Consider the following 26,760-nt stretch of genomic DNA (forward strand, 5'->3'; position numbering starts at 1 on the left):
TGAAAAGCCTAACATCGTTATAACCGGATAAAATCACGTTAAACCTCTTAAACAGCCTACATTTGAAAAATAGAAAAATGAATTTAATAAGGTAATAATACAATAATTTCAATTAAAATGTTAAAAATCGCTTATTGATTGTTTTAAAATCTGAAAGTACTCACAAAATAACAAGTAACCAAAGTATAAAAATATTGATCACAAATCACTGGTCATTAATCATTGATCGGTATCGCTAATCACTTATTACTCAACAAAGCTCTTCGCTAACCTTGGCTTTCCTCTCCAGCCTTCGCTTCTTCTTCTGTTCCGCCTTTTCGATCGCCTTTGCAACTTTTCCATCAAAACTTTGCAAGGGTTTCGATTTCTTTGCGTGCAGTGCTTCCTTGTCCTCCGCAGAAGTCTCTTCCTTGCTTGTTTCCTTGATTTTCTTCGCGAGAGATGAAAACCGCTTGCCAAAAAATGGCATTCCTGCCTCTGCTTCAGCAGTTTTGACCTTGTTCATGTTCTGTTCCATTACTTCATTAAATTCAGGGGGAAGTATTGTGGCACGGTACGATGATACGGTATGCCGTGTCCGAAATGCATGCAAGCGGAACATTTCACACTCAATCATATCTTTGAATCTAAATAACGGAAATTTGAGATACAAATGCTAGAAATGCTCGAAAACATTACTGAAGTTGAATTCCTTGTAATGTCTAAGATTTGCAGAAAATTCACACCTTTTCAATGATTAGCCTCTAACTCAATTTGAAAATTAATGATGTCATCATAATGATGACAGAACAGAGACAACAACTGGCGCTTTTACTACGCGACATGAAGGCAACAATGACAAGTTAAAGTGGGTAGTACGGTGGTATACAAATCATTTCCTGTACACCCGATACTACAAACTTTTGCAAAGTAATCTTCATATGTTATTAAGCTTATACTTGCCTCATCTCTAGTTTTCGAACTGACAATGAAAATTTTTCTGATTCCCATGCCATTTCTCGCTCCACCAACTCGAGCCTCTTTTTCGTTTCGGCCTCTATGTCACTTTTCATATTTGGGTCGATAATGAACTCCTGCAAGCAAAACGAAGTATATGTTAATATATAGTCTACGGTATTCGCAGAGCTTGTGACCTAACGATATCGTTTGTGTCTAAACGTTCGGTTTGAATCCTAAGTGAAGATTTGGATGAAGACCGTAATTTTTCAAGGAAAAATAAATCTGAAAAGCCAACCTTCCTTGAAGATTTTTTGGAGGATTTTCACAACTCTGCTAACAACGGAATTCAATGGAAAATTGTTAATGTAAATAGGCAAAGGGTGAGTACATTCAGATTGCAGCTTCTGCTTTCAGAATTACATGATCTGACTAAACTTTTAAATAGAGTAGGAGTGCTGGCAGCTCTTTTTACTGAAGACATAAGATATGGCAGGATATCGTCTCATCACATTAGAAACGGACATGACATTGTATGAAAAATGTAGTTTATCAGAAGTAGCTTCCACACTAACCAATTAAATAACAAATATAAACAAATTAAGTGAGAATTTGATAAAGCGGATACTCGTGGAACTAAATTTATGTTCATTTTATAGAGATCTGAAGATAAAAGAACTTGTCTGTTGCCAGGAGGTTTCTTTTATTAGGGAGTTTCTGTTACTTAAGAAGTGTTCGTTCGTTATTGAGACGTTTCTGTTACTGAGAGGATTCTGTAACTGGATGAAATCGTTACTGAGAATTGTCTGTTTTTGAGAGGTGTTCATTATTGAGAAGGGTCTCTAATAAACAATTGTCTGTTAATGGTCCATTTTATGCAATATGTATATAGGGTACAAAGCCTAGGAGAGAAATTCATACCACGGGCGGCAACTGTAAATAGGACGGCATTTCTTGGTTCCTTGAAACAAGACGTTTGAATTCCCTGCGTAGTAAACTGATTGTCTGCCTCGCTTGCTGCTTCTTCTCCTCCGCAAGTCTCACCATTCGGTCGTGTTCTGCTTTTTGCTTCTCAAGTTCAATGCTGTGAAAAGAGTTTTTCATTAACAAAGAAGCTCCTCAATAAAGGGATGATTCAAAACAGCAGCACTACCGTTAGAGAATGACACTTTTTTATCAACTTGGCTAATTCATAGCATTGGCAACTTGTCATCGATGTGTTTCTATTTTAACATTTGCTAAGCAAAATCAGTGCTCCAACCAAATTTTTATATAAATCAAACAGGTGTTCGATACCCTCTCAGGAGACATTTCTAGAGACGGGGATCGCATTTTTTATGCTGCCATATAGGCTACAAAACCACATTATTGAAACATACAAGCAACTGTGTTTGCAGAGTTTTTCACTGCCATAATTCCCCCTGAGTGATCAAAAAGCAATGAAATGCAGTAACGCAAGCCTGGCTTACTCTTACCTGTAATGATTTGGGTCCTCAATATCATCTATCCTAGCGATCTTCGAGCTCTCAAGCTAAAAAATAAATCCAGTTTTACTAAAAACATGTTTAAATTCAGTGTATTTCATATTGAATTCACTTAGAAAAATTTTATAAAACAGCATAAATACAGTTAATGTGTTTTTTATTCAAACAAACTTGATGAACCAAAAGATATTCACCCTGTTAATATCCAACCGAAAATTTTTTAAGATACCTTTTTCAAAATTTCAGCCTTTTGTCTTCCGATGATTTTCTTTAATTTTTCCTCGTCCATGAAAGAATAAATGAAAAAATTCCCATCGTTTCCAGCAGATAACAGGAATTTCTCGTCAAAGCTCATCGTTATGTCGGTCACTGCTCCGCGACTATTGTCGTGCATATTCAAACTCCAATAGCTGTCAAGATTTTCCATATCACGTGACTCAATCACTTGTACCCGCACAGCTCCATTGTCTAGGCCAAGAGCTAAAGAATTTCCAGTTTTGCTAGAAAAGAGCAATAAATGTCAAAATCAAAACAGCACGCAAGGATGTCGAAGGGCATTTGTCGTTAATGAATATTCAGTTATGTATAAAGGTTGCCTCGATTGGGTGCCTTGGGGTTAACAATGACACTGGTTCTTGTCTTTGTGTAGTGATTGTCGATATGATTGTGTTGATATCGAAGGCACCGAAACGAGATTGCAAAGATACAGAGACTGCACATACACAATCGACAACAGTAACCCTTCAAGCATTCATTCAAACGTTTATGAATGTAGAAATCAGGATAACTCACGCACAGTATTGACAAAGTCAAGTTATTTTTATATGAAAGACTTATTCTAGGTCACCATTCACATTCATGTTCTGTTCAAATAAGAAATAATCCAATTGATCTTATAAAATTGCATATTATGAATAACGTATTGAGGATTCATCAACAAAAATCTCCCGATTCTTAACAGGATAACATTTACAAAGTTAAGAAATTAATTCACCGCTAATTAACAATCGAAAAATAAAAAAAGTATTGGCTTTTTTCGCGGGTTTTCGTGAGCAATAAACCAAAAGATTTTGAGCTTCAAAAACAAAGCATGGGCGTTGCTGATGATTTAATTGAATTGCCCTTGAATTTTTAAGATAATTCCCTTGTCACAACAATAAATTAAATGAGAATTACATCTTTAGTTACGTAAACACGCCAATAAATTATAGTGCAAGTAGGAATTCTACCACTGCGCTATTACCGGACGCGCCTGCAACGGGAATCACCAACGAAACTTGGTTCGTTTTGTCGCTATCGATACGAGTTTTGTGAGAAACTTCGCAGTGCGATAAACAAGATTTCAGCTTCGAATTTTGCAAAGTACGCCATGAAGTCAAAATTGAAGGACATGGCGTGGCTGAAGGGGAGGCCATGATAAGAAACAGTTGTTCAACTGCAAAGCTCAAAACGACATTCTGAGGTTTCCTTCGCAGTTCTCTTTATCAGAGAGGTTTCCTTCGCAGTTCCAATGATGAACGACTACGATTATAACCCAGACTTCTAAAGAGATAAACTTGACTCGCACCATTACTCGCACCTGGATCCAAGCTTCATTTAACAATAAACTAAAACTCTGATTATATTGTGATTAGCTTTACCTGAAACAATGAGATCTCACTGGAACATCGTCAATATCTTTAAATTTACTCGCTTTCAGTGGCTCTTTGACAACATCTTCATCCTGCGATTCTGGGAAAGCGCATTCGTAGACATAGCCAGCATCCCATCCGTCCTAATGAAGATTGCGAATACTGTTCAATTCAGTTCTATTTGAATACTCACAGGTAAAGATTCTTAGAACCCTTGGAAGATCCATGACAGATCATAGGTTAACAAGAAAAGCATGGTTAGATAGCAATCGTTGGCAATCAAGATAGCAATAATTGGACAATCAACAAAAATCACCAACATGACAGGATTTCAGCAGTATCTTAGTTTCGAGACAGTGTGTTTTAAAATTACCGAAAAGAGAGAATTATAAAGCAATATTCTATAATAATACATTTGAAATGATAGTGCAAAACTTAACTTGTGCTTAGGGTCGATTTACCATTAAATATCTAAGCGGACAAGTATGCAAGGCTAAAAACCAATTTAGAGACAAAGTTGGAATCTATGTTCAGATTTCTGTTTTTGGTGTCAAGGAATCCTCGTCAAAGGACTACCCGTTGAAGTAGTTCAAGTACTTTAAATGTGACGGACAATGCGAATTTCTCTCTGAAAACGAAATGAGTTCGAATAAATAAACTAACCAACAATAACCAAAAATTTCCATCATCTCCTTTGTAAAAACCATTCACAATTTGACCTGGTTCGTGAATTATTTCCTCTGCGGGTGTGTCCTCCCTTGCCTCATTCTCCTCTTCGTTTTCCTTATCTTCCTCCCCTTCTTCTTCATCATCTTCAATCCCTCTTGCCTTTCTTTTTCTTTTCTCTTCCTCTTGCTGTTTTCGGCGTTCCTCTTCCTCTTTAGCTTTTCGAAGGTCCTCTTCAGCTTTCTAAGATGGCGATGTGACAATGCGCATAAATACTACAGAAATGATATAAATGGTTTTGAACTAGCCTAAGCATATATTACCAACTATGTTTCAAAGCGTTTTTAAATCTTATTTGAATAAAAACAAGTCAATCAAAACTTTAATTTCAACAAAATGGCTTCAAGAAAAACAGCATAATATTTCTAGGCTTAACAACGAGTTACCAAAAACAGAAATGAATATTGACTCACAACTAATTTGTCTTTGATACTTTTGAACTTGAATTCAGTTCTCTTCAAACCAGTGAGAGGTATCAAAAACGTTTTGCTTGTATCATAGTCACCATCATTTGGACAAGACACTTCAAGCACACAGCCATCTTTACAACATATCAGAAGATTGTTCTGTAGGAATGAAAACGGCTTACAATGAGAAGAATATCAAGGTGATTACATCTATACATGAAACTAGCTTTAAGATTTAGTATCTTTTCCCTTACAGATTCCTAATTGTCATTACCTATGCTTCTCAAAAATACCAAATTTGATAAATTCCTAAACACTTTAGTCAGAGATGTCAAAATCCAAAATTTAAATGCCTAGCCAATTTGATTAGAATCTTATTCTAAAACCTACGATAGAAAAAAAATTGAAATTTTCGTGCAATAATATAGGAACTATTGTCAAACATTAGCTCTAAATATGATAAGCAGAAAGAATATCTTACCTTCTGCGCTGATGACCAGTCTAATGAAACAACCGGTGCAGCGGTTTCAATAAATCCTATCGGTTTGTACTTCTTGTGTATTCCGAAGAAGAACACAGTAGAATCTTCACTCTGAAATAAACAGCATCAAAAACAGTTTGAGCGAACAGTGTTTCGAAAGCCTCAAGATTGTGGTCAGGCAACATTACTTGGTTTTGTAAACAAAGAAAACTCAAAAAGCTGCTCATCTTAGTGCTGGTTTTAAACAAAATATTGGGCTGAACCTTGAATAGGAAACAGAAGTGGGAAATTTACTTTTAAAGACATTTGACACAGGTAAAGATGACGTACAGCCACTCGACCACGAGCGGTTGATTAATCAAATTGCGCACAGGGAAAAACACGTGAACAGTTTCCGCCTTTCTGCAAATCGGTGAAATCCTAGAGCAGCGCGCAGTGGTTTCACGTGAGCAGTTTCCAATTCCTTTCTTGTGCACGTGCTCTGATCAATTTGGCCTAAGTTATTTTTGGTTTCGCTGTACTTATGCATGTCAAATACCTTTAAGCTAAACTTGGAGAATTTTTTCCATAAAACAACGAAAAGTTGCATGCGAGTTTGTTTTGCATTACTTTCAGCGAAGCACTCTCAGCCCCATCTCACTGCCAGAGTTCCGGTAAGTAAGGTTTTTAGCACGGATACCCCGCTACAACTTAAGAATTCAAAAAATACCCACCCCCGTGGCCAGGAATTTTCCATCTTTGCTCACGGCCAAAGTTGTGACGGCTTTGACATGAGGTTTAAAAACTTGTGTCAGTTTCAATTCAAAACCAGAACCATCTTTCTTAGCTGTCACTGTGTTCTGGTCTCCCTTCACAACAGTCATCTGACGTACAACGCCGTCAGAAAAGCCAGCAAGAATTGATAAGCCATCCGGGTCGACCTGTCATACAAAAAACATAATTTTTTTTAAACCATTATTTAAAATAACTGGAAATTCTGATAGCGTAAATAAATCATAAAATACTACTGCTTGTATTCGCTTGTGCACTATTGTCTTCATCACAACAAATCTCATATAATTGAAAATCAAACTAATCAGTGAAAATAGTTTTAACTGAAACATCAAAACTAGGTAAACGAAGAAGAGATGACTGCATCTTATGACACACCCCTACGAGGCAAACATGAGTGTAGGGACTTCAAGCATCAAATGCACATACCTCCTTAGGCATCCAAAGCACACTAGATCCAGGCGTGGTAAATCGCGAGACACAAAGGGGTGTTTTTGCAAGGTAATCGTACAGGCGAACCGTATCTACCGATAAAATAAAAATATATGGTTTCAAATTCGACGATAATGTATACTGATGATTAGATCAAAAATTGTACTGTGGAGCAAAAAATTGAACTTTTTCATCAATGTATGTAAGCTAGCGAAAACCTTTGGGGAATGAATGGCTGTTATCGCACGAAAAACAATTCAATAAAATATCAACCTCAATTCACGACTTATGGTGCGAAATCATCCTATTCTATATTTACAGCTTTGAATGTTACTTAAAGCATAATACAGTCTAATTTCTATGAAAAGAAACAGCATTAGCTTACGGTCTTCTCCGATGGTGACTGATAGATGAGTCATTGGTGACGTGGCTAGGCCCGTAATAGCACCGGCGTGGAATGAAAATAATCTTTTTGGCGCTTGACTCTGAGTTTGAGGAAACAAGAAAATATCAGAACAGACTCTCTAAACAATAAAAAGGCAGAAACTGTTATTCAAAAACCGCCTGAGATAATGTATATGTACTGCGATTTGTATGCTAAAATCTTTTTTGAATGCAAGTGAAAGTCGGAAAAGGAACCTTTGGAGTGCAGTAAGCCGTGGTCAATGTATATACAGATCTAAAAGAACGCAATATTGAGTCTTGACTTCAACCCTTTCTTATCTATAGACCACAATATCTCGGGAAGATGAAGAGGTTCTCCATCGTGCTATCAAGTACATTGTTACAAACAAAATCATGTTAACCCTAGCTGGCTTAGACCCCTCGACTCTGATTAAGATACAACAAGAAAGATGTTCAAACGTAGATTGTCTGATTATGAAAGTATATACTGAGTTATTGCTCGACACATCAAAATGTATACGGCTCTGTTTGCGTGGGACTGCATGTTCTGCAAAAACCAAAATACAAGTAATCTTTATCTGTTCTTAGACCGTAAAAAAGGAAATTATGTTGCATATAAGGTTACTATGATAAAAACAGCTAAAATAAATTTTTTTTACCGTATGAGAAAATGATAAATCCAGCTTCCATATACCGCCAGCGCCATCCTACAAGATCCAGTCCATAATTTATGATTTTGATCAAAGGTAACAATACAATAAAAAAATTTCTATAAGACTGGTAGATAGACTTCATGTGCATTAATTTCCAATTATAAAGCACCATTGCTGCAACATGCACCAACTTCCAAAACTTCTATCATATCAAAGCAAGGTTTGTTAAATTTCGATTCGAATCTATCAAATCCACTTTCAGTTCCACTCTCGTCAGAGATCTTATGTAATCGCTGTCTCATAAAACAACAGGATCTACAAAACATTTAGGATGTTGATCTTCCAAGAGATTGGAAAATACGGCAAAATAAGTAAGAAGACTTTTTTTACTAGAGTTCAACGGATTTATATGTTGAGTAGGATGAAATTTCATTGGGTACATTGTCAATGAGATTGTTTTGAGTCTGTTTTGAGTGGATCCATCTTTTCCCTTAGGCTAAGCATTGATAAGGTACGTCATGTCTTCATCCACTATTATCAATCGCTGCACATAAAAAACACAATTTGCTAAAAACGGCTTCCTTCGATTACCTGAGCATACCAAATGCTGGCTTCATCTGGGTGCACACTCTTCACCATCGACAAGAGTTTGACATCAGGGCCAACCTTTAACAAGGAAAATAACATTATATGAGCAAAAATTCCAATGCTTTAAGTGTTTCCATTCCATAGAGCGAGCAGTCGTTACAAAAATTGCCATCAGGAAAAATTACTCCAAGAAGTCGATACGTTGCTGTGAAATCCTTGCATACAATATAAAATGGAAAAATTGACGAATTAGTTACCTTTAGTTCTGACATTGGTTCCATTTCAAAAATCTTTTTTTCATCAGCAGCTTCAGCCGTGTCAATAGTTTCAAAATCCCAAACCTGAAATAATCAAAAAGTTTTAGAATCAGACAATTATACATTTTTTAAAATACATATAAATTTTTTAAAAGATAAAAAGAGACTACTATAATGTTAACTACTTTAAAAGTGTGAAATCTTATAGCATTATGAACCGAATTGAAGAAATAGGCAGGATAAAAGGGCCAGGCAGTGAAACACTCTGACCTTAACATATCCATCAATCCCAATTGTGATGAGTTCCCCTTCGTCTAGGAAAAACTGCTCTATCATGCCTTGATGGCAGGTTTTCTTGCCTTTTCTTGCAATTTCGACTTTTATAAGACCACCATCCCAGAGAAGCATGTTACCCCATTCGGATCCGGATAAAACTTTACCATCTGGTAGCTCAACGAATCCTGTTAAAAAAGTGAGCAAAAAATTGAATAACAAACGGTAGTGTTTTTAGTTTATTGAAAAATATATATTTGACTGATTTTAATTTGCATTGTCAATACCTCCTATGACGTCAATGCTCTTTCTGTTTCTCCCTTTATCAGACCTTGTGTTGCCTTAAGTGAACTTAGTCCAAACTGTTAACATGAAGACCTATTAAACACTATCCGTGTGTCATATTTCTGATTAGGTTCTCTACTTTTAGCTTACCCCTTAACAAGTCCTTTAATGAAATACAATCATAATTGAAACGGAGCTTGATATACCTGCGATGTCTGATAACTCAGTTGTACCAAATCGTCCAAGCTCTCCTTGCAACTTCAAACCAGTAAATGTGGATGCCATTGACCAAAACCTGTTCACAAAAAGGTTGAGATAATTTCGCATATTCATTACACGAGCTACCGACAGTCAAACATCAACAGCCATCACAGAAATATAGAGAAAAACTTAAGTGTAAGGAACAACTATCGATTCAAATGTTTGCATCTTTTTAAAAATACCAAATGACAATTATCTTAAACAGATACTGAAGTATCTTAAATAATAAAAATAATTGAAGCAAAGGTCGCTGTTGACATTCTTCAGTACATACGCTTGATAGTCCAAGAGAAAAATTGGCAAGAAGAATGATTTCAAAAGCTTTTGTTTTTTGAAAAGTAGCAGTTGTCAATTTGCTTAACAAACCTAATGTGTGCTGTCCCACTCGTGCATAAATGGCCCTCATCTTCAGGTGAAAATGCAACTTTGTAAACATCTTGCGAAAACGCTTTTGACCTTAAGACAATATTTTCATTGATCCAGTCCCAAACTGTAAGCATGAAATCAGGGGCACTGCCTACTGATGCTAGTTTGTCACCATTTGGGGAGAAGTCCAAATTTGCATAAGCCTTTTCGGTACCGTCCCGGAGAATTCTATACACCTTAAGTGATGGGTACTCATAGATTATGATGTCCGGCTTTTCCCCCTTTTCAGCCACTGCAAAATACTTTCTGGAAGGATGAACCTACGAAAGTAATTAATCAAACTTGTATGAAAACTAGCATTAATTGCAGGCAATTATATTAAAATTGCCCACTGCAGTTGTACCCGTTACTCCTTTTCTAGCTAATATTAGAAAAAATACCATTCGCAAAGACCTAAAAAATTAAGAAAGAACAAAGACCTTTTGAGGTTGTGAAGGTGTGTCAAACAATAATAGCGATCAATGTAAGTAAACTTTTCCAGGAAAAAATATAAAGATACTTCAGTATATTTTTTATTTTAAAGAAATAAATAAAAAAAAATTTTTCCTGGTACAATTTACTTACATTGATTGTTATTATAGCATCATATTTATGCGTGCATTTTAGTATATGTGTGTCAAACAAGGTTATCTAGCCTAGATAGTAAACCTGCAGAACTGGTGTTGAAATGAAAATAATCCTGTTAGGTAAATTGAATCTCAAACCACTATTGATGATGCACATCTCTTCCTTACAGTGCAGTTGTTTCTATAAATATACTGAAATGTGTGCATAACAATATGATGCTATAACAATGATCAATTTAAGTAATTTGTACCAGGAAATTTTTTTTAAAAATAATAAACAACGTTTTGAGCATAGCCTGTTATCAAATGATAACTATCTACTAGAAAAGTGTCATTTTTGCTAAGGAATCTCACTTCACAAATTCTGGCTCTAGAAATTTTCTAGGAATTTTTTCTTTGAAAAATTTAATTACATAAATTTCTAAATGAAAATCATGTCACTTGTATAACAGTATAGAGTGGCTATATCATATGCCTAAAGTGATATCTCGTCAAAATGTCTCTAATTATTTTAAATGTAGAACTATACAATCTGAAACTACTCAATAAAATTTATCTTTATGTAAAACATTTGCTAGCTCTAGCCTTCAGGTTTTGCATCAGTGATGTCCATACTTCAGCATGCTATTCAACCTTATTTATGATGCATTTTCTGATAGCCTAATGACTGACATAAAATTGCCAAACTTACTGCAATGGCTCCTATCCCTCCACTCTTGGTGCTTCTTATGTACCTCTTTTGCTTGGTCTTGATGTTAAGTATCTGCAACACATTGCCGGCAGCAAAGATTATGTGGTCATTGTCAATCATATGCATATTTGACCTTTTTGTACACTCAAACCCAAAGGAATGACTGTTGAACATTAAGGAAAAGATATAACAAAAATTTATGCTTAAAAATATGATACAATATGAAGTTAAAATTTACAATATCCCCCACAGAAAGAATCTTTAACTGTGGGGAAAAACTTAAGGGAACTGTAGGGAAATTTTTAAGTGGAATGTGAGCTGAAAATCAACAGTTAAAGTGCTTAATTATATTTATTAATTCTGTTCTTTCCTAGAAACTAATGTTCTGAGTGCTTTAAAATAACAACCAATCATTTCCTTACACATTTGTTGGTATTGAAATATACTGTATCTTTTGTGTTTTGTGTAAAATGAAGAGGAGATAAAAGTGCTGAAAGGATACTACAAATTGACCATATCTTCAGGAATTCCTTCAGTTGTGTTTGGTTTTGAAACAATTTCATCAAAGTCATAATAGAAATCCGATGGCACAGTATGTTCTGTTGTTTCTGCCACTATTGTTTCATCTAAATCTAAGGCAAAGAAAAAATAAACTCAAAACCAACCAAAAATACAAAAATCTTGCAAAGGAAAGATAATTCCATTTGACAAAGAACTTCTAAAATTTATTAGTACCTTCTTGGCCATCAAGTGCATCAACAGAGTTGCCTTCTTCCTTCTTAACATCTCCCTCTTCTAGTTGAATAGCTGGCTCTTTTGTTTCCTTTGCTGGGGAATTTTCCAATACAATCCCTGTGCCTTTGACAATAGCTTCTTCAGATAAATCAACCTTCGCTGTTGAAATTGGTCTTGGATGCAAGTTTCCACTAGATGTGCTATCAAGTTGCTGTGGTTCTTCTCCTGTAGGAGGGACCTTTGGCATTGCTGACTCAACATCTTGACCCTGTTCAGGCTTACTTTCTCCTTCAGTGTCAACTGTCATAAAAATGTGGGTTATATTGTAGTTTATTGCAGTAAATCAAAACATAATTTTTAAATAACAAAAATGAAACCAACTACATAAATTTCAAATCATTCACAATTAGAAACCTTAAAAAATTCAAAATGTGCTTCTTTACATATAACAATAGTTGAATGATAACACTGATACACTTGATCAGCATTTTCTGACTCAAAAAATCAATTTACCTTGAGCTTTTCCATCCTTGTCTTTTTCATTTTCTCCTTCAAGACCAGGGTCAGTAGTATCACTTTTATCATTGACAGGCTCTTTCCTGTCAAGCAAAACAATGTTTTTATTTTCTTCAGCATTTTGATGTTCAGGGGCTGACTCATCTACTTCACCAGAAACATGACTTTTATTTTCTGAATCTTCTTTTAATACCTCTGTTTGCTTGAATTTTTCATCATCTGGTTTATCAGCATCATGATTTTCCCCATCATTGTTGGATAATTCATCACCACTTTTGGGAAGATCTTTATTTGAATTATCACTTGCCTTAACATCATCACTACTCCCAACATTATCATACTGCTCACCTTTCTTAATGTTATCGGCTTCAACATCTGCATTCATTTCAATATCATCAGTATTACTTTTTCTCTCAACTCCTTCATTTGCTTGGATGTTATTAACGTTCTTGTCATTAGCCTCTAAACTTTCGACCTGTCCTTCTTGAATTTCTCTAGGTGAATCTTTGTTGTTTTCGTTACTTTCCCTTCTAACTTCAGTATCATTTTCAAAACTTTGTTGATTGTTCTCATTTTCCATGTTTAAAGATTTGTCTGACATGTTTTCCTTAAAATCTGATTCTTTGTCTTTTTGTTCTTTCTCAGTTATAGGTCTGTTTGTTTCAATATGTTGTTTTTTAGAATTTTCGTGAATTTTGCTCTTCTCCTCCTTGTTCCCAGAAGATCCTGGTAATGAAATATCACCCTTAGTATTGCTATCTTCACTTAAAACAGCTGCACTGGCTTTTGAATCTGGATCTTTAGTAGACACTGGTGCATCCTTTCCCTTACTACTCATTTGTTGTGCTTCTTTAGAATCTTTATCTGTAGATTTTTCAAGCAATGTCACTGGTTTTTCTGCAGAATCTGCTTTCTGTTGCTCTACAAATTCAAACTGGTCTTCAAGTTTACTTTCTTTGTTGCCTTGAAGGCTACTGTCCTTTGAAACTAGATTTTCTTTACTAATTTTTTTATCCACTTGGTTCTCTTTTGGTAGCTTATCATTCTGGCCTAAAGGTGACTTATCTGCTTCAAAATCCGAGCTAGAACCCTTTTCTTCACTGGTTTGCCTTTCGTCTACTGTGAGTTTTTCATTAAGGAGTAACTCCCTACTAGGTTCAGTTACAGCACTTTTTTCTCCCTCTGTTTGTCTAAATCTTGCATCCCCAGCATCAGTTTCTCCCTTCTCACTGTTTATAATTGCTTCATTCTGTCCAGTGTTGTCAGAAGGCTTGCTTTCATCAATTGGTTTTGCTGTCACTGAGTCGTCTCCAAGGTCAACGAGGCCTGTTGTTAAATTATTAATTACAGATTGATTTTCCTCTAATCCGTTACTCGTGTCTCCTACTGACTTTGAATGACCAGTTTCTTTTGAATCAGCTCCTTCAGAACGTCTTGAAGGTTCAGCTGATGTGTCCGGTTTGCCTGTGTTCACTTTATCAGAAGCAGAAGACGCTGTTCCTGGTTTAGGTTCTTCCTTATTATCGTCATTGCTGTTTTCGTCTGCAGTAGTTTGTGTGTTTTCTTCTTCTCCTAGATCCTTAAGCTCGAGCTGCTGCAGTGCCTTTGCTTTCAGCAAATGTGTAGCACCTACTAATGTTCGTGATTTTTTCTCTTCCCCTTTTGGCGGTTGATCTTCTTCTTTTCGAACATTCTCGTCCGACATCTTGAATCGAATCTCGAATTCGTATTTATTGCATGTTGCCATGGACGACCGCGGAAAAAATTATCACAGGGACCTGAAGGGATTACATACACGGTAGAAGATTTTGCTGTGAACCAGAATGTGCCCTTTTTACCCCTAAACAGAGCTGCCCAGAAGTTTTGGAGGCCCTGGGATAAAACAAAGAGAGGAGTTCCCTGCGAGCAAAGCAAGCAGAAAATTCTTCCATCATGACCATTTAAATTAGCTTGGATTCATTCATTGGCTCAAAATGTTTTTCTTTTTTAAGGCATAATTTTGTTACTTTTAATTAATTCAATTTAAAACGGTTTTCATCAATTTATGAGGCCCCAAGAACTTGTGGTCTGGGGCATTTTGCCTCCTATTCCCTCCCTTAACCAACAAGTTAAATGGACTGCCATCACAATGTCCTTCCTGTACAACCACTTCTCTTTGAATGATGAATAATCCTAGTTTTGAAAATTAACTTTTTCAGCTGTGTATTGCATATCATTGAGGGTACCCAATATTTTTTTAAGGGAAGCAACACTACATCAACCCCTACGCTGAATCCCTAAGTACCCCAGTTTTAGCCAAGTGAATAAGAAAGGCTACAAAGATAAATGTCTTGCCTAGACATATGCACCCTCATTATGCCAAAGAATAATCATGTGGACAAACCAAGTGAAACACCCAAAAGACAAATTTCGTTTATTGATGCAAGGACCTTGGTGTCATTTTTCGTGCTGTTAGAACCACAGTCAACAGCTAATCAAAATGCATTTTGATAATGATCATATCAACTGCATACAAAGTCAATAAATTTGTTGTTAAAAACAGTTTTCAAATATCACTTTCTATATGTGAAAGTTGTATGTACCCAATAATGTCCTGTTTCTAGAAAGACCTCTTTTGTAGATAACAACTGGCTTCTTTAATAAATACAAAAGGTTACATCTGTAAAAGCAGTAGAAAATAGATGAAAACAAGACAAATAAAGAAACTAATTTTATGAAGAGGAACAAATTTTAAAAGAGTTATAAATCTACATTTGATAGGTTTTACAGAATTACAATATCTAAAAGAAAAAAATGAAAGATATAACATAGATGAATAAAAACACATTAGAAAAATACTGTGTTTCTTCAAATACTTTTACTTACAGTATGAAAACTGTGTACTATAAACATTTTAAAACAAAAAATCATTCTGATAAATAACAATTTGCTTAAATAAAATGTTTATCAAAGCAAATGAAAATCAGAAAGTTTTGACAAAATTTTTATACATATTTAACAGCATTACAAAATTTGTAATAATGTTTATTTTGGGTCATCACAAGATTTGGAATCACAAAGTATGCCAAAAAGTTCCAGTTGTCTCAATGACAGCATTGATATACATCTCATATTTATGTATTTTCAATAAATAACAGTCTTTTAAGTGATTCAGGATATCTTGCACAATAGTTTTAGGTAGCATGATGCAATGCTTCCTTGCTTCTGAGATATCGAATTTCAATACAAAATATCAACCACCTTTTCTGCAACTTAAGAGGCAACATTTCCAGAAAGTATTCTTTGAACTAAGCGCATATCTTTAGGCATTACTGTAACGCGCTTGGCATGTATTGCAGCAATGTTGGAATCCTCAAACAGCCTCACTAAAAATGATTCTGTTGCTTCGTGTAGTGCAGCAAGTGCAGCAGCTTTGAACCTAAAATTTTTATTTGGAACAAGGTGGTTGCAGATTTCTTTTATAAGGCGAACCAATGGTAATCTTCTTATAAGGAGGTGTGAAGTTGATTGGTAAAATTGAATCTCTCTCAGTGCTTTTGTTGCAAAAGGCCTTCTTCGTGGTCTAGTTAAGGAAAAAGAGAAAAAGTACAACTTAAGACAAAGGAAGAAAATAATTTATGTGAATGATAACAATATATCAAAAATCATACTTATGAATGTTTGTTTCTAGGCATATGAAATATTTCAAAACAAGTTACTTTCTACTATACTTATCCTAGTTACTAATGTCTTGTGAATATGATGGGGCCAATAAAAATTTTTTGTTAAAAGCCAGATGGGCTCAGCATGAAAATAAAATAACAATTAGAGGAGCATCTGAAAACATACAACGATATGTCACAAAGCTAGATATTGTTTCAAATTAATGCTAATCAAACTTATAAAATCTTCACCAATTACTGCAAATATTATGATTCATAAGATTTGTACAAGAGTTTATATCACAAATCTTTTGATGAAAGTATAAATTAGATTTTATATCTGGTTTCTTTTAAGGCCAGATCTACAAAAATACATCTGCAACTGAAATGCATCAAAAATACAAACACGAAAAAACAATTTGAGAGTTATATCATTTGAAATTGCAATGATATTTGAAAATGCTTTGTCTCTATTTGGGCAAAAATTCATTTTCATTATGATGAAAATGCAAATCTTTAAAAATGTATGTGTGCAAATATGCCCTGAGACCCGTTTACATGATAATGGTTGCAAATAAATATCACACAATACATCATACCCAGAGCCCAGGGAATGGTGCTATGATAGCTCAATCCCCATCATCAATGCCAAAAGAAGTCAATCTCTACTTTTGCTACTGTTGTTTGCGAAATTCCGGACTTCTCCTATAGATTCTATCAGGGGCGGACACTTGGTCAAATATTGGGGGAGGCAAGCCTATTGTTTTAATAAGATAATGTTACATTTCCAATTGTTTGAGAACAAAATACCATGGTCCTCTAAAGTATTGGGGGCAGTCATCCCTCCTCACCTCCCAAGTGTCCGCCACTGGATTCTATCAAGAGCAATTCTATTTGCAGATAGGAAATAGAGCACCTTAAGTTTCTGAGGGCTCCTTTTGCTGCAAATAGTCGTTTTGCTTAGAGCAAGGGCTGATAGATTGGCTTGCAAATGAAGGGAATAAATGAAACTTTTTATTGGATATCACTTGCATCAAAATCAAAACTATGCACAAGAAAAGTGCATAGGCATGTCAACCTAAAAGTATCAAAACCTGGAGATTTTAGGTTTTATTTTTTAAGATAGACAAAGAGATTTGGCCAAAAGCAGGGATATCCCACGAATTTGTTGAATTGCTTTTAACAACATACCTCTTAAACGTCAAATTGGGCAAATAGTTAATTACAAAAATTATAATGAGAAACTTTTTCAAAATAATTTTATGACGTTTATGTTAATTCGCAAGCACTGAGAATAAAACCTTGTTGAAAGTCGTTGTGATCTATTTTGAAATAAGTAGACCTCTAATGAAAGAAAAGGGAGAATAAATTCTTAAAATCCCGGAGACTGGGAGAACGCAAGCAAAACCTGTCGTCCTGGGCAAAACCGGGAGAGCAGAGAAAGCTTGACAGATATGTGTATATCCAACCAATAAAACTGAATCTTCAGGGCTCAGCTTTTGGGCTTCAAATGAACGTAGAAAATCACAAATTAAAAGCATGGCACCTCCGATTGACCTAAACCATCCCATGCCTATGACCACTGTTTTTGTTTACTAACTGAGTGTACTCTAAAATACGGAACAGATAGGCTTAAGTGTCCATGACAACGAGGTAGGCCTAAGTTTGCACCGAAGAAAATATTAATGATACTGTAGCAATTCGGAATAAATGTGCATTTATACAAGAGATTGATAAAAGCGATCATATACTATCTTTTAAAATATTAATTTTGGTAAAAGTTTTATAGGTCTCTCAACAAAAGAGTTATCTTGATCTGCAAAATATTCGACTTGCCATCACTCGACAAAGCGTGACACCATGCTTATGCTAAAATAATGACAAGGCAATTTAATGTTGAATTTGATAAGCGTCACCTCTCTAGTCATCCTTTTGGTTCCTGTAGCATTGAAAAAACTGCTTACCTTTTCTCCCGAACAGCAGAACTTGGCGTGGGGCTGGCTTTCTTCCTCATTTCGATCACAGAATGAAATTCTGCGTTTCGGTGCTGCAAACTTCAACGGTCAAGCGGGACTGGAAATGGAAGACAACGGAAAGGCACGTGACTCGAATTAACGAATCACAAATTACATATGCTCCGCAGCGCCAAGAATCCAAGGGCCAGGGTCAAGACGGGTCTGTTGGTTTGTCCATAGTCATGGTTGGTCGGAAATCATCCTGTTCACGGACTAAGATAGTGCTTTAACAATTTTTTCTTACCTATATTCAATTGAAAGGTAGCATTGGGTGTAAGATCGGCAGAAGTCGGTGCCTATTTTTATTTGGTATATAGAGGTAAATGTGTTAACTTTAAGGGGGAAGATGATGGATTATGGTTAATTAATATAATTGCTTAAATTTTAACGAATGAAGACGTAAACTCAATTCCGAAAATCCGACGGTCTTTCGTGCGACCAGCGCGACACACTGTATCCGCCCCTAGTAAGTCAGTCTGCGCATGGGTCAGTAACTACTAGTTCACTAGACCCCGTTTACACTACAGCAAGAAGAACGGAACTCTTGGTTCCGTTCTTGTTTTGGCACGATACCTTTCTTTTCATCACGTTTACACTGAAGCAAAAAGGAACAGAACCAAATTTGACCCGTTTACATTTAAGCAAAAAGCGAGTCTCTGCCTTTCTTGGCAACCTATTCCATTAGATCATTCCATGCAGGCTATAGAGACATATTGCCCTTTACTCTACCCAACTTACCCTTGCTCACACTAAAGCTTCACCCTCTCTATTCTCGTCATCCACAATTCGAAGCCATGTGGAATGAGAAAGGCACTCTTGCAAGCAAGTAAAAATTGGCCACTGGTGAATATTGGGGCAATGCAGCTACTGTCCCATTATGGAATTTTTATTATTGTGTTCTCTCTTATTTCCAATTTATTGTTTTAATACGTAACTAAAATGCTACGAGGGTTTACTGGCCTTAGAAAAATAGAGAGTTTTATTTGGTCTACTGGCTATCTAAAAGAATAATAAAGTCGGGTGAGATCGTTCAATTTCCTTTATGCGATCGAGAAGTAATATTTGCAAAAAAACCTTGTTGTTAAAAAATCGATTTTCAAATTTAATGCTGACTATTATTTTGGCTCGCTATTAGCTTTGCTTACAAGTACGGTATTAAGGACTTTTGAAAAATATTCTTTGTTGCCATCTTGATCTTTTTTCTCTAAGAATTATGACATATTTTAAACTAAACTCTTATAGACATTTTATAGACAAACACAAAAAAGAGGGCCCTTTGAATAATAAGCAGCCATGTTAGAGACAATATTAAAAGTTATTTACAAATTGAAGCTCATAGATTACTTCAAAAGTTAAATTTAAACAACTATATACACAAATTTATGCCAATCTTTAGTTCACATTCTGCAGAGTCTTCCTTGACTTCTGAGGCAGTACCTAAAACATCAAAAGAAAGAAAACATCAGAAAACTATTTGTATATTACGTACCATATATCGTAAAATTGCCAAAAGTTTATCTGCTTTATTTTAAAAATCATATGATGAGTTTATTTAGGGGTCAGTCAAAATGCACCCCTGGTTCAAACAGAACGCAAATTACAACCTGGAAGAGAAGGGCGTGTTCCGAACATACTGGAAAAAAGGAAATACTCTAGATTTTGCTTGATGACATGGAAAAAAGATATTTAAAAACTTCAGTTGTCTACGTTGAACTCACTTTAATTTTGAATCTTATTTCAAACTTCCTCTCAAAGTGCCATCTTCTTTAATTCTTATTCTTTAAGATGAAAATTTGCAGTTTATTAGAAAAAAACAACCAAACATCACTTGCCTTAATAGGTTCTTCTTTGCTTTCAACGATAGCTACACCCATGTCAAAATCTTCAGGTGATTCACTGGCAACCTTTTTATCCTCTCCAGAGTTGAAACCCCTGATTATTTTGTCTATCAGAGGCAAAGATTTTCCAGCAGTCGTTGGGTCATGTGAGCCTCTTGTCTCTGATTTCCAAATCTAAAGGAAAGACTATAGCGTTACAATCTTCAAATTTAAACTTGTAAAGCTTTTATTCCCCAACTCTTTTTTGTAAGGCAAATCTACTAATTTGGCAAGATATCTGGATGATATGTTAAAGTAATTTTTTACCTCGGATCCAAGACTCTTTTTGATCTTCGCAGCTTTTGCTGCATCCTTGTTGTCGCCTTGTTCAAAATGTCGTCGAGTTTCAGCGCTACCAGTTTTTGACATCGGTATATCATTGTATTCGGACAGCTTCTCTTTTCGTTTTTTATCTTCTGCAGCAAGCAAACGGTATGTCTTGGCAATCTTATCAGCCCAAAATGCACTAACTTTCTCTCCTTGCGTTGCAGATTTCAAAACTTTCAGGACTTCAGCAAGATCTATTTTACCTTAAATTTGATAGGTTATTTATAATTAGTTCACTTTTACCAGTAGGAAAGCAAGAACCAATAAACAAGCTCATTTTAATCAGCATTAAGATTAAATCTTATAGCTTCTTCATTAAAGAAATTTCAAATATGATTACATTTTACAATCGGTTGATAGAGGTTTATATATGTCTGTGTACGTAAACCTTTTTCTTCACCAGTAAGTAACTGTAAAATGTAGTGAACAAAGTGAGTTATAAACTATATAAGAACGAGGATAGAGCAACAACATGTCTCAGCTTACCTGGTGAATTATCTGTTATAACACTCTTTGTGGAATCCTTTTTTGCTTTTAAAGCGGCGGGAGATGCCTCTTTTTCACTATGTTTCCGCACTTTCGATGATGCTAATTCATCAGCTAGGGGGATTTTAACATCATTAGATGCAGTCGTAGTTGTTTTCATCGTGATGGATGACGTAGACAGCTCATTCGCAACCTTAACTTTTTTCTGAATTGGCATCTGATGAGATGGGATATTAGAAGTGGCACCCTCCTTATTTTTCCAAACGGTAGACGATGGTTGTTGTTTACCAGGATTGTCTTCATTTGCTTCATTGTTGGCAATGTCAGTCAGAACCCCGGTTTCGTTAGGAAGTGGTACACTATTAGCACCCTCTCGTTCCTCCTTTACTTTTGGAACAGCTAGAGCTTCAGATGATGGAACTCTTTCAGTTTTTACAAAAAGAGGAAGGCCCTCAACTTCTTCTTGTGCCTCTTCTTGTGCCTCTTCTCGTGCCTCTTCTCGTGCCTCCTTTGCTACTGGGCTGACCTGATCATCAAGAAGCGACGATGAAGGGAGCACTTTAGCGACATTCTGTTGACTATCTTGTACATATAGGCTTTCTGGAGCTTGAAAAGACGTCTCTGTATTAGTTTCTGTAATGGTTTCCGTAGAAAGAGAAGCATCATTTTCCTCTTCTTGTGGATGCTGTGCCGTCGGAACATTTGCAAGAGAAGACGAACTTGAATCCTTACCGACCTTTTCTGGTGGTTCCTGTACGTTTTGATTTCCTTGATATTCAGAAGGTGAATCTACCATGGGCCCTATATAAGAAGAACCATGATTCGGCTCTGCTTCACCCATCTGTACCATTTGACTGATTGGAACGTCAAGAAGTGAAGATGCGGAGGCTTCTCCAGCGTCATTAACAACCTGAGCAACATCAGGCAAGGAAGACGGAGTTATCTCTTTTTCAACCACTTCTTGACTTTCTCGTGTGTTTTTGGCTGATGGAACTTTATGAGTCGCACCTGGATCAGTTTCCAAAGAAAGAAAAGCACCATCAACCTTCTCTTCAGTCTTCTGTGCCATTGGATTAGCTGAAGCATCAAGAAGAGAAGACAAAGAAACCTCGCTAGCGACCTTTTCTAGTGCCAGTTGTACGCTTTGGTTCGCTAGAACTTCCAAAGATGCATCTGTATCAGTTTCCATAGGAAGAGAAGCGCCATTTTCCTCTTCATGTACTTCCCGAGTCATTTGATTGACTGAGGTGTCAAGAAAAGAAGACGATGCGAATTTACCAGTAGTCGTTGCCTTGCTTTCCTGGACGTTGGGGTTAAATGGAACTTCATGAGATGCATCTGTTTCAGCTTCAATAAAAAAAGCACCATGAGAATCTTTAGACAGAGAAGGCAAGAAATTTTGAACTCTAATTGTTGCCTCTTGTGCAAGTGCACTAGATGAAATTTCATGAGATACATCTGTATTAGATTCTGTGGAAGTAGAAGCATCATTACTCTCTTCCTGTGTCTCTTGTGCCATTGGATTAACAGGAACATCAGGTAGAGAAGGCGAGGTGACTTCAACAGTAACCATTTCTAGTCCCTCCTGCGCATCTGAACTAACTGGAACTTCATGAGATACATCTGTATTAGATTCTGTGGACGTAGAAGCATCATGATTCTCTTCCTGTGTCTCTTGTGCCATTGGATTAACAGGAACATCAGGTAGAGAAGGCGATCTGACTTCAACAGTAACCATTCCTAGTCCCTCCTGTGCATCTGAACTAACTGGAACTTCATGAGATACATCTGTATTAGTTTCTGTGGAAGTAGAAGCATCATGATTCTCTTCCTGTGTCTCTTGTGCCATTGGATTAACAGGAACATCAGGTAGAGAAGGCGATCTGACTTCAACAGTAACCATTCCTAGTCCCTCCTGTGCATCTGAACTAACTGGAACTTCATGAGATGCATCTGTATTAGTTTCTGTGGACGTAGAAGCATCATGATTCTCTTCCTGTGTCTCTTGTGCCATTGGATTAACAGGAACATCAGGTAGAGAAGGCGAGGTGACTTCAACAGTAACCATTCCTAGTCCCTCCTGTGCATCTGAACTAACTGGAACTTCATGAGATACATCTGTATTAGTTTCTGTGGACGTAGAAGCATCATGATTCTCTTCCTGTGTCTCTTGTGCCATTGGATTAACAGGAACATCAGGTAGAGAAGGCGAGGTGACTTCAACAGTAACCATTCCTAGTCCCTCCTGTGCATCTGAACTAACTGGAACTTCATGAGATGCATCTGTATTAGTTTCTGTGGACGTAGAAGCATCATGATTCTCTTCCTGTGTCTCTTGTGCCATTGTATTAACAGGAACATCAGGTAGAGAGGGCGAGGTGACTTCAACAGTAACCATTCCTAGTCCCTCCTGTGCATCTGAACTAACTGGAACTTCATGAGATACATCTGTATTAGTTTCTGTGGAAGTAGAAGCATCATGATTCTCTTCCTGTGTCTCTTGTGCCATTGGATTAACAGGAACATCAGGTAGAGAAGGCGATCTGACTTCAACAGTAACCATCTCTAGTCCCTCCTGTGCATCTGAACTAACTGGAACTTCATGAGATGCATCTGTATTAGTTTCTGTGGAAGTAGAAGCATCATGATTCTCTTCCTGTGTCTCTTGTGCCATTGGATTAACAGGAACATCAGGTAGAGAAGGCGAGGTGACTTCAACAGTAACCATTCCTAGTCCCTCCTGCGCATCTGAACTAACTGGAACTTCATGAGATACATCTGTATTAGATTCTGTGGACGTAGAAGCATCATTACTCTCTTCTTGTGTCTCTTGTGCCATTGGATTAACAGGAACATCAGGTAGAGAAGGCGATCTGACTTCAACAGTAACCATTCCTAGTCCCTCCTGTGCATCTGAACTAACTGGAACTTCATGAGATACATCTGTATTAGTTTCTGTGGAAGTAGAAGCATCATGATTCTCTTCCTGTGTCTCTTGTGCCATTGGATTAACAGGAACATCAGGTAGAGAAGGCGATCTGACTTCAACAGTAACCATTCCTAGTCCCTCCTGTGCATCTGAACTAACTGGAACTTCATGAGATGCATCTGTATTAGTTTCTGTGGACGTAGAAGCATCATGATTCTCTTCCTGTGTCTCTTGTGCCATTGGATTAGCAGGAACATCAGGTAGAGAAGGCGAGGTGACTTCAACAGTAACCATTCCTAGTCCCTCCTGTGCATCTGAACTAACTGGAACTTCATGAGATACATCTGTATTAGTTTCTGTGGACGTAGAAGCATCATGATTCTCTTCCTGTGTCTCTTGTGCCATTGGATTAACAGGAACATCAGGTAGAGAAGGCGAGGTGACTTCAACAGTAACCATTCCTAGTCCCTCCTGTGCATCTGAACTAACTGGAACTTCATGAGATGCATCTGTATTAGTTTCTGTGGACGTAGAAGCATCATGATTCTCTTCCTGTGTCTCTTGTGCCATTGTATTAACAGGAACATCAGGTAGAGAGGGCGAGGTGACTTCAACAGTAACCATTCCTAGTCCCTCCTGTGCATCTGAACTAACTGGAACTTCATGAGATACATCTGTATTAGTTTCTGTGGAAGTAGAAGCATCATGATTCTCTTCCTGTGTCTCTTGTGCCATTGGATTAACAGGAACATCAGGTAGAGAAGGCGATCTGACTTCAACAGTAACCATCTCTAGTCCCTCCTGTGCATCTGAACTAACTGGAACTTCATGAGATGCATCTGTATTAGTTTCTGTGGAAGTAGAAGCATCATGATTCTCTTCCTGTGTCTCTTGTGCCATTGGATTAACAGGAACATCAGGTAGAGAAGGCGAGGTGACTTCAACAGTAACCATTCCTAGTCCCTCCTGCGCATCTGAACTAACTGGCACTTCATGAGATACATCTGTATTAGATTCTGTGGACGTAGAAGCATCATTACTCTCTTCTTGTGTCTCTTGTGCCATTGGATTAACAGGAACATCAGGTAGAGAAGGCGAGGTGACTTCAACAGTAACCATTCCTAGTCCCTCCTGTGCATCTGAACTAACTGGAACTTCATGAGATGCATCTGTATTAGTTTTTGTGGAAGTAGAAGCATCATGATTCTCTTCCTGTGTCTCTTGTGCCATTGGATTAACAGGAACATCAGGTAGAGAAGGCGAGGTGACTTCAACAGTAACCATCTCTAGTCCCTCCTGTGCATCTGAACTAACTGGAACTTCAAGCGATGCATCTGTATTAGTTTTTGTGGAAGTAGAAGCATCATGATTCTTTTCCTGTGTCTCTTGTGCCATTGGATTAACAGGAACATCGGGTAGAGAAGGCGAGGTGACTTCAACAGTAACCATTCCTAGTCCCTTCTGTGCATCTGAACTAACTGGAACTTCATGAGATGCATCTTTATTAGTTTCTGTGGAAGTAGAAGCATCATGATTCTCTTCCTGTGTCTCTTGTGCCATTGTATTAACAGGAACATCAGGTAGAGAGGGCGAGGTGACTTCAACAGTAACCATTCCTAGTCCCTCCTGTGCATCTGAACTAACTGGAACTTCATGAGATACATCTGTATTAGTTTCTGTGGAAGTAGAAGCATCATGATTCTCTTCCTGTGTCTCTTGTGCCATTGGATTAACAGGAACATCAGGTAGAGAAGGCGATCTGACTTCAACAGTAACCATCTCTAGTCCCTCCTGTGCATCTGAACTAACTGGAACTTCATGAGATGCATCTGTATTAGTTTCTGTGGAAGTAGAAGCATCATGATTCTCTTCCTGTGTCTCTTGTGCCATTGGATTAACAGGAACATCAGGTAGAGAAGGCGAGGTGACTTCAACAGTAACCATTCCTAGTCCCTCCTGCGCATCTGAACTAACTGGCACTTCATGAGATACATCTGTATTAGATTCTGTGGACGTAGAAGCATCATTACTCTCTTCTTGTGTCTCTTGTGCCATTGGATTAACAGGAACATCAGGTAGAGAAGGCGAGGTGACTTCAACAGTAACCATTCCTAGTCCCTCCTGTGCATCTGAACTAACTGGAACTTCATGAGATGCATCTGTATTAGTTTCTGTGGAAGTAGAAGCATCATGATTCTTTTCCTGTGTCTCTTGTGCCATTGGATTAACAGGAACATCGGGTAGAGAAGGCGAGGTGACTTCAACAGTAACCATTCCTAGTCCCTTCTGTGCATCTGAACTAACTGGAACTTCATGAGATGCATCTTTATTAGTTTCTGTGGAAGTAGAAACACCGCTTTTCTCTTTCTGTGCCTCTTTTGCCATTGAATTGACAGGAACATCAGGTAGAGAAAGCAAGGTGACTCCAACAGTAATGGTTTCTTGTGCCTCCTGTGCATTCGGACTAAGTTGATTTTCATGATATGCATCAGTGTGGGTTTCCGTAGAAAGATTGGATGAAGAAGCCTCACTGATTAATTTCTCCTCTAAAGTTGTTACTGAAGAGTCCGCGGGATTACTTGCAGTCGATTTGTTGGCAGTTTCTTTCAAAACAATCGTTGCTGGCACTTCAGCAGAAACCTTGTTGATTTCTGGTGTTACAACTAGATTGCTACGATCATTGTCAGAGGAACCATTTCTTTCACTGCTTTGCTGCACTGCATCAGTATCTCGTTTGCTGATGAGTTTCGCCGCAGACGAATCACCAATCAATTCTGTGTTTGTCTTTATGTCACTTTTGTCTGTAGCTGTATCAATAGGCGATTCATTTTGATTTTTCCCTTCAGATCCATTTGTCGTTGAGACATTCGCGTCCTTTGATAGGAAATTCGTTGAAGATGGCCTGTCTAATAACAACAGTGGTAGAGGCAACGAATGGCTTAATAAAACAGGTTCTTTCTT

At 37.1% G+C, this 26,760-nt stretch overlaps 2 protein-coding genes across 2 annotated transcripts in view; one reads left to right on the top strand and one right to left on the bottom strand.

Moving 5' to 3' along the window:
• Nucleotides 1–18,275, bottom strand: part of LOC148957582 (cilia- and flagella-associated protein 44-like) — a 25,979-nt gene extending 7,704 nt beyond the window's left edge. The window contains exons 1-23 of the mRNA XM_089115103.1: nucleotides 18,130–18,275; nucleotides 12,522–16,086; nucleotides 12,009–12,308; nucleotides 11,776–11,905; nucleotides 11,274–11,436; nucleotides 9,957–10,276; nucleotides 9,536–9,624; nucleotides 9,042–9,232; nucleotides 8,772–8,855; nucleotides 8,518–8,592; nucleotides 7,933–7,980; nucleotides 7,254–7,353; nucleotides 6,866–6,960; nucleotides 6,379–6,585; nucleotides 5,666–5,776; nucleotides 5,191–5,343; nucleotides 4,715–4,960; nucleotides 4,061–4,194; nucleotides 2,650–2,920; nucleotides 2,412–2,467; nucleotides 1,858–2,020; nucleotides 943–1,073; nucleotides 272–626 (exon numbers count right to left, since the gene is read on the bottom strand). Coding sequence (XP_088971229.1) covers nucleotides 272–626; nucleotides 943–1,073; nucleotides 1,858–2,020; nucleotides 2,412–2,467; nucleotides 2,650–2,920; nucleotides 4,061–4,194; nucleotides 4,715–4,960; nucleotides 5,191–5,343; nucleotides 5,666–5,776; nucleotides 6,379–6,585; nucleotides 6,866–6,960; nucleotides 7,254–7,353; nucleotides 7,933–7,980; nucleotides 8,518–8,592; nucleotides 8,772–8,855; nucleotides 9,042–9,232; nucleotides 9,536–9,624; nucleotides 9,957–10,276; nucleotides 11,274–11,436; nucleotides 11,776–11,905; nucleotides 12,009–12,308; nucleotides 12,522–14,271 — 5,172 coding nt within the window. The 5' untranslated portion in view covers nucleotides 14,272–16,086; nucleotides 18,130–18,275. The remainder of the gene's footprint in view (nucleotides 1–271; nucleotides 627–942; nucleotides 1,074–1,857; nucleotides 2,021–2,411; nucleotides 2,468–2,649; nucleotides 2,921–4,060; nucleotides 4,195–4,714; nucleotides 4,961–5,190; nucleotides 5,344–5,665; nucleotides 5,777–6,378; nucleotides 6,586–6,865; nucleotides 6,961–7,253; nucleotides 7,354–7,932; nucleotides 7,981–8,517; nucleotides 8,593–8,771; nucleotides 8,856–9,041; nucleotides 9,233–9,535; nucleotides 9,625–9,956; nucleotides 10,277–11,273; nucleotides 11,437–11,775; nucleotides 11,906–12,008; nucleotides 12,309–12,521; nucleotides 16,087–18,129) is intronic.
• Nucleotides 18,276–26,233: 7,958 nt separating this feature from the next.
• LOC148957583 (AMP deaminase 2-like) overlaps nucleotides 26,234–26,760 on the top strand; it is a 14,058-nt gene continuing 13,531 nt past the window's right edge. Inside the window, exons 1-2 of the mRNA XM_089115038.1 lie at nucleotides 26,234–26,267; nucleotides 26,646–26,750. Coding sequence (XP_088971164.1) covers nucleotides 26,234–26,267; nucleotides 26,646–26,750 — 139 coding nt within the window. The remainder of the gene's footprint in view (nucleotides 26,268–26,645; nucleotides 26,751–26,760) is intronic.

The sequence above is a fragment of the Rhopilema esculentum genome, chromosome 21, assembly GCF_057945365.1.
Source record: "Rhopilema esculentum isolate cy_ngs chromosome 21, ASM5794536v1, whole genome shotgun sequence".
Lineage (NCBI taxonomy): Eukaryota > Metazoa > Cnidaria > Scyphozoa > Rhizostomeae > Rhizostomatidae > Rhopilema > Rhopilema esculentum.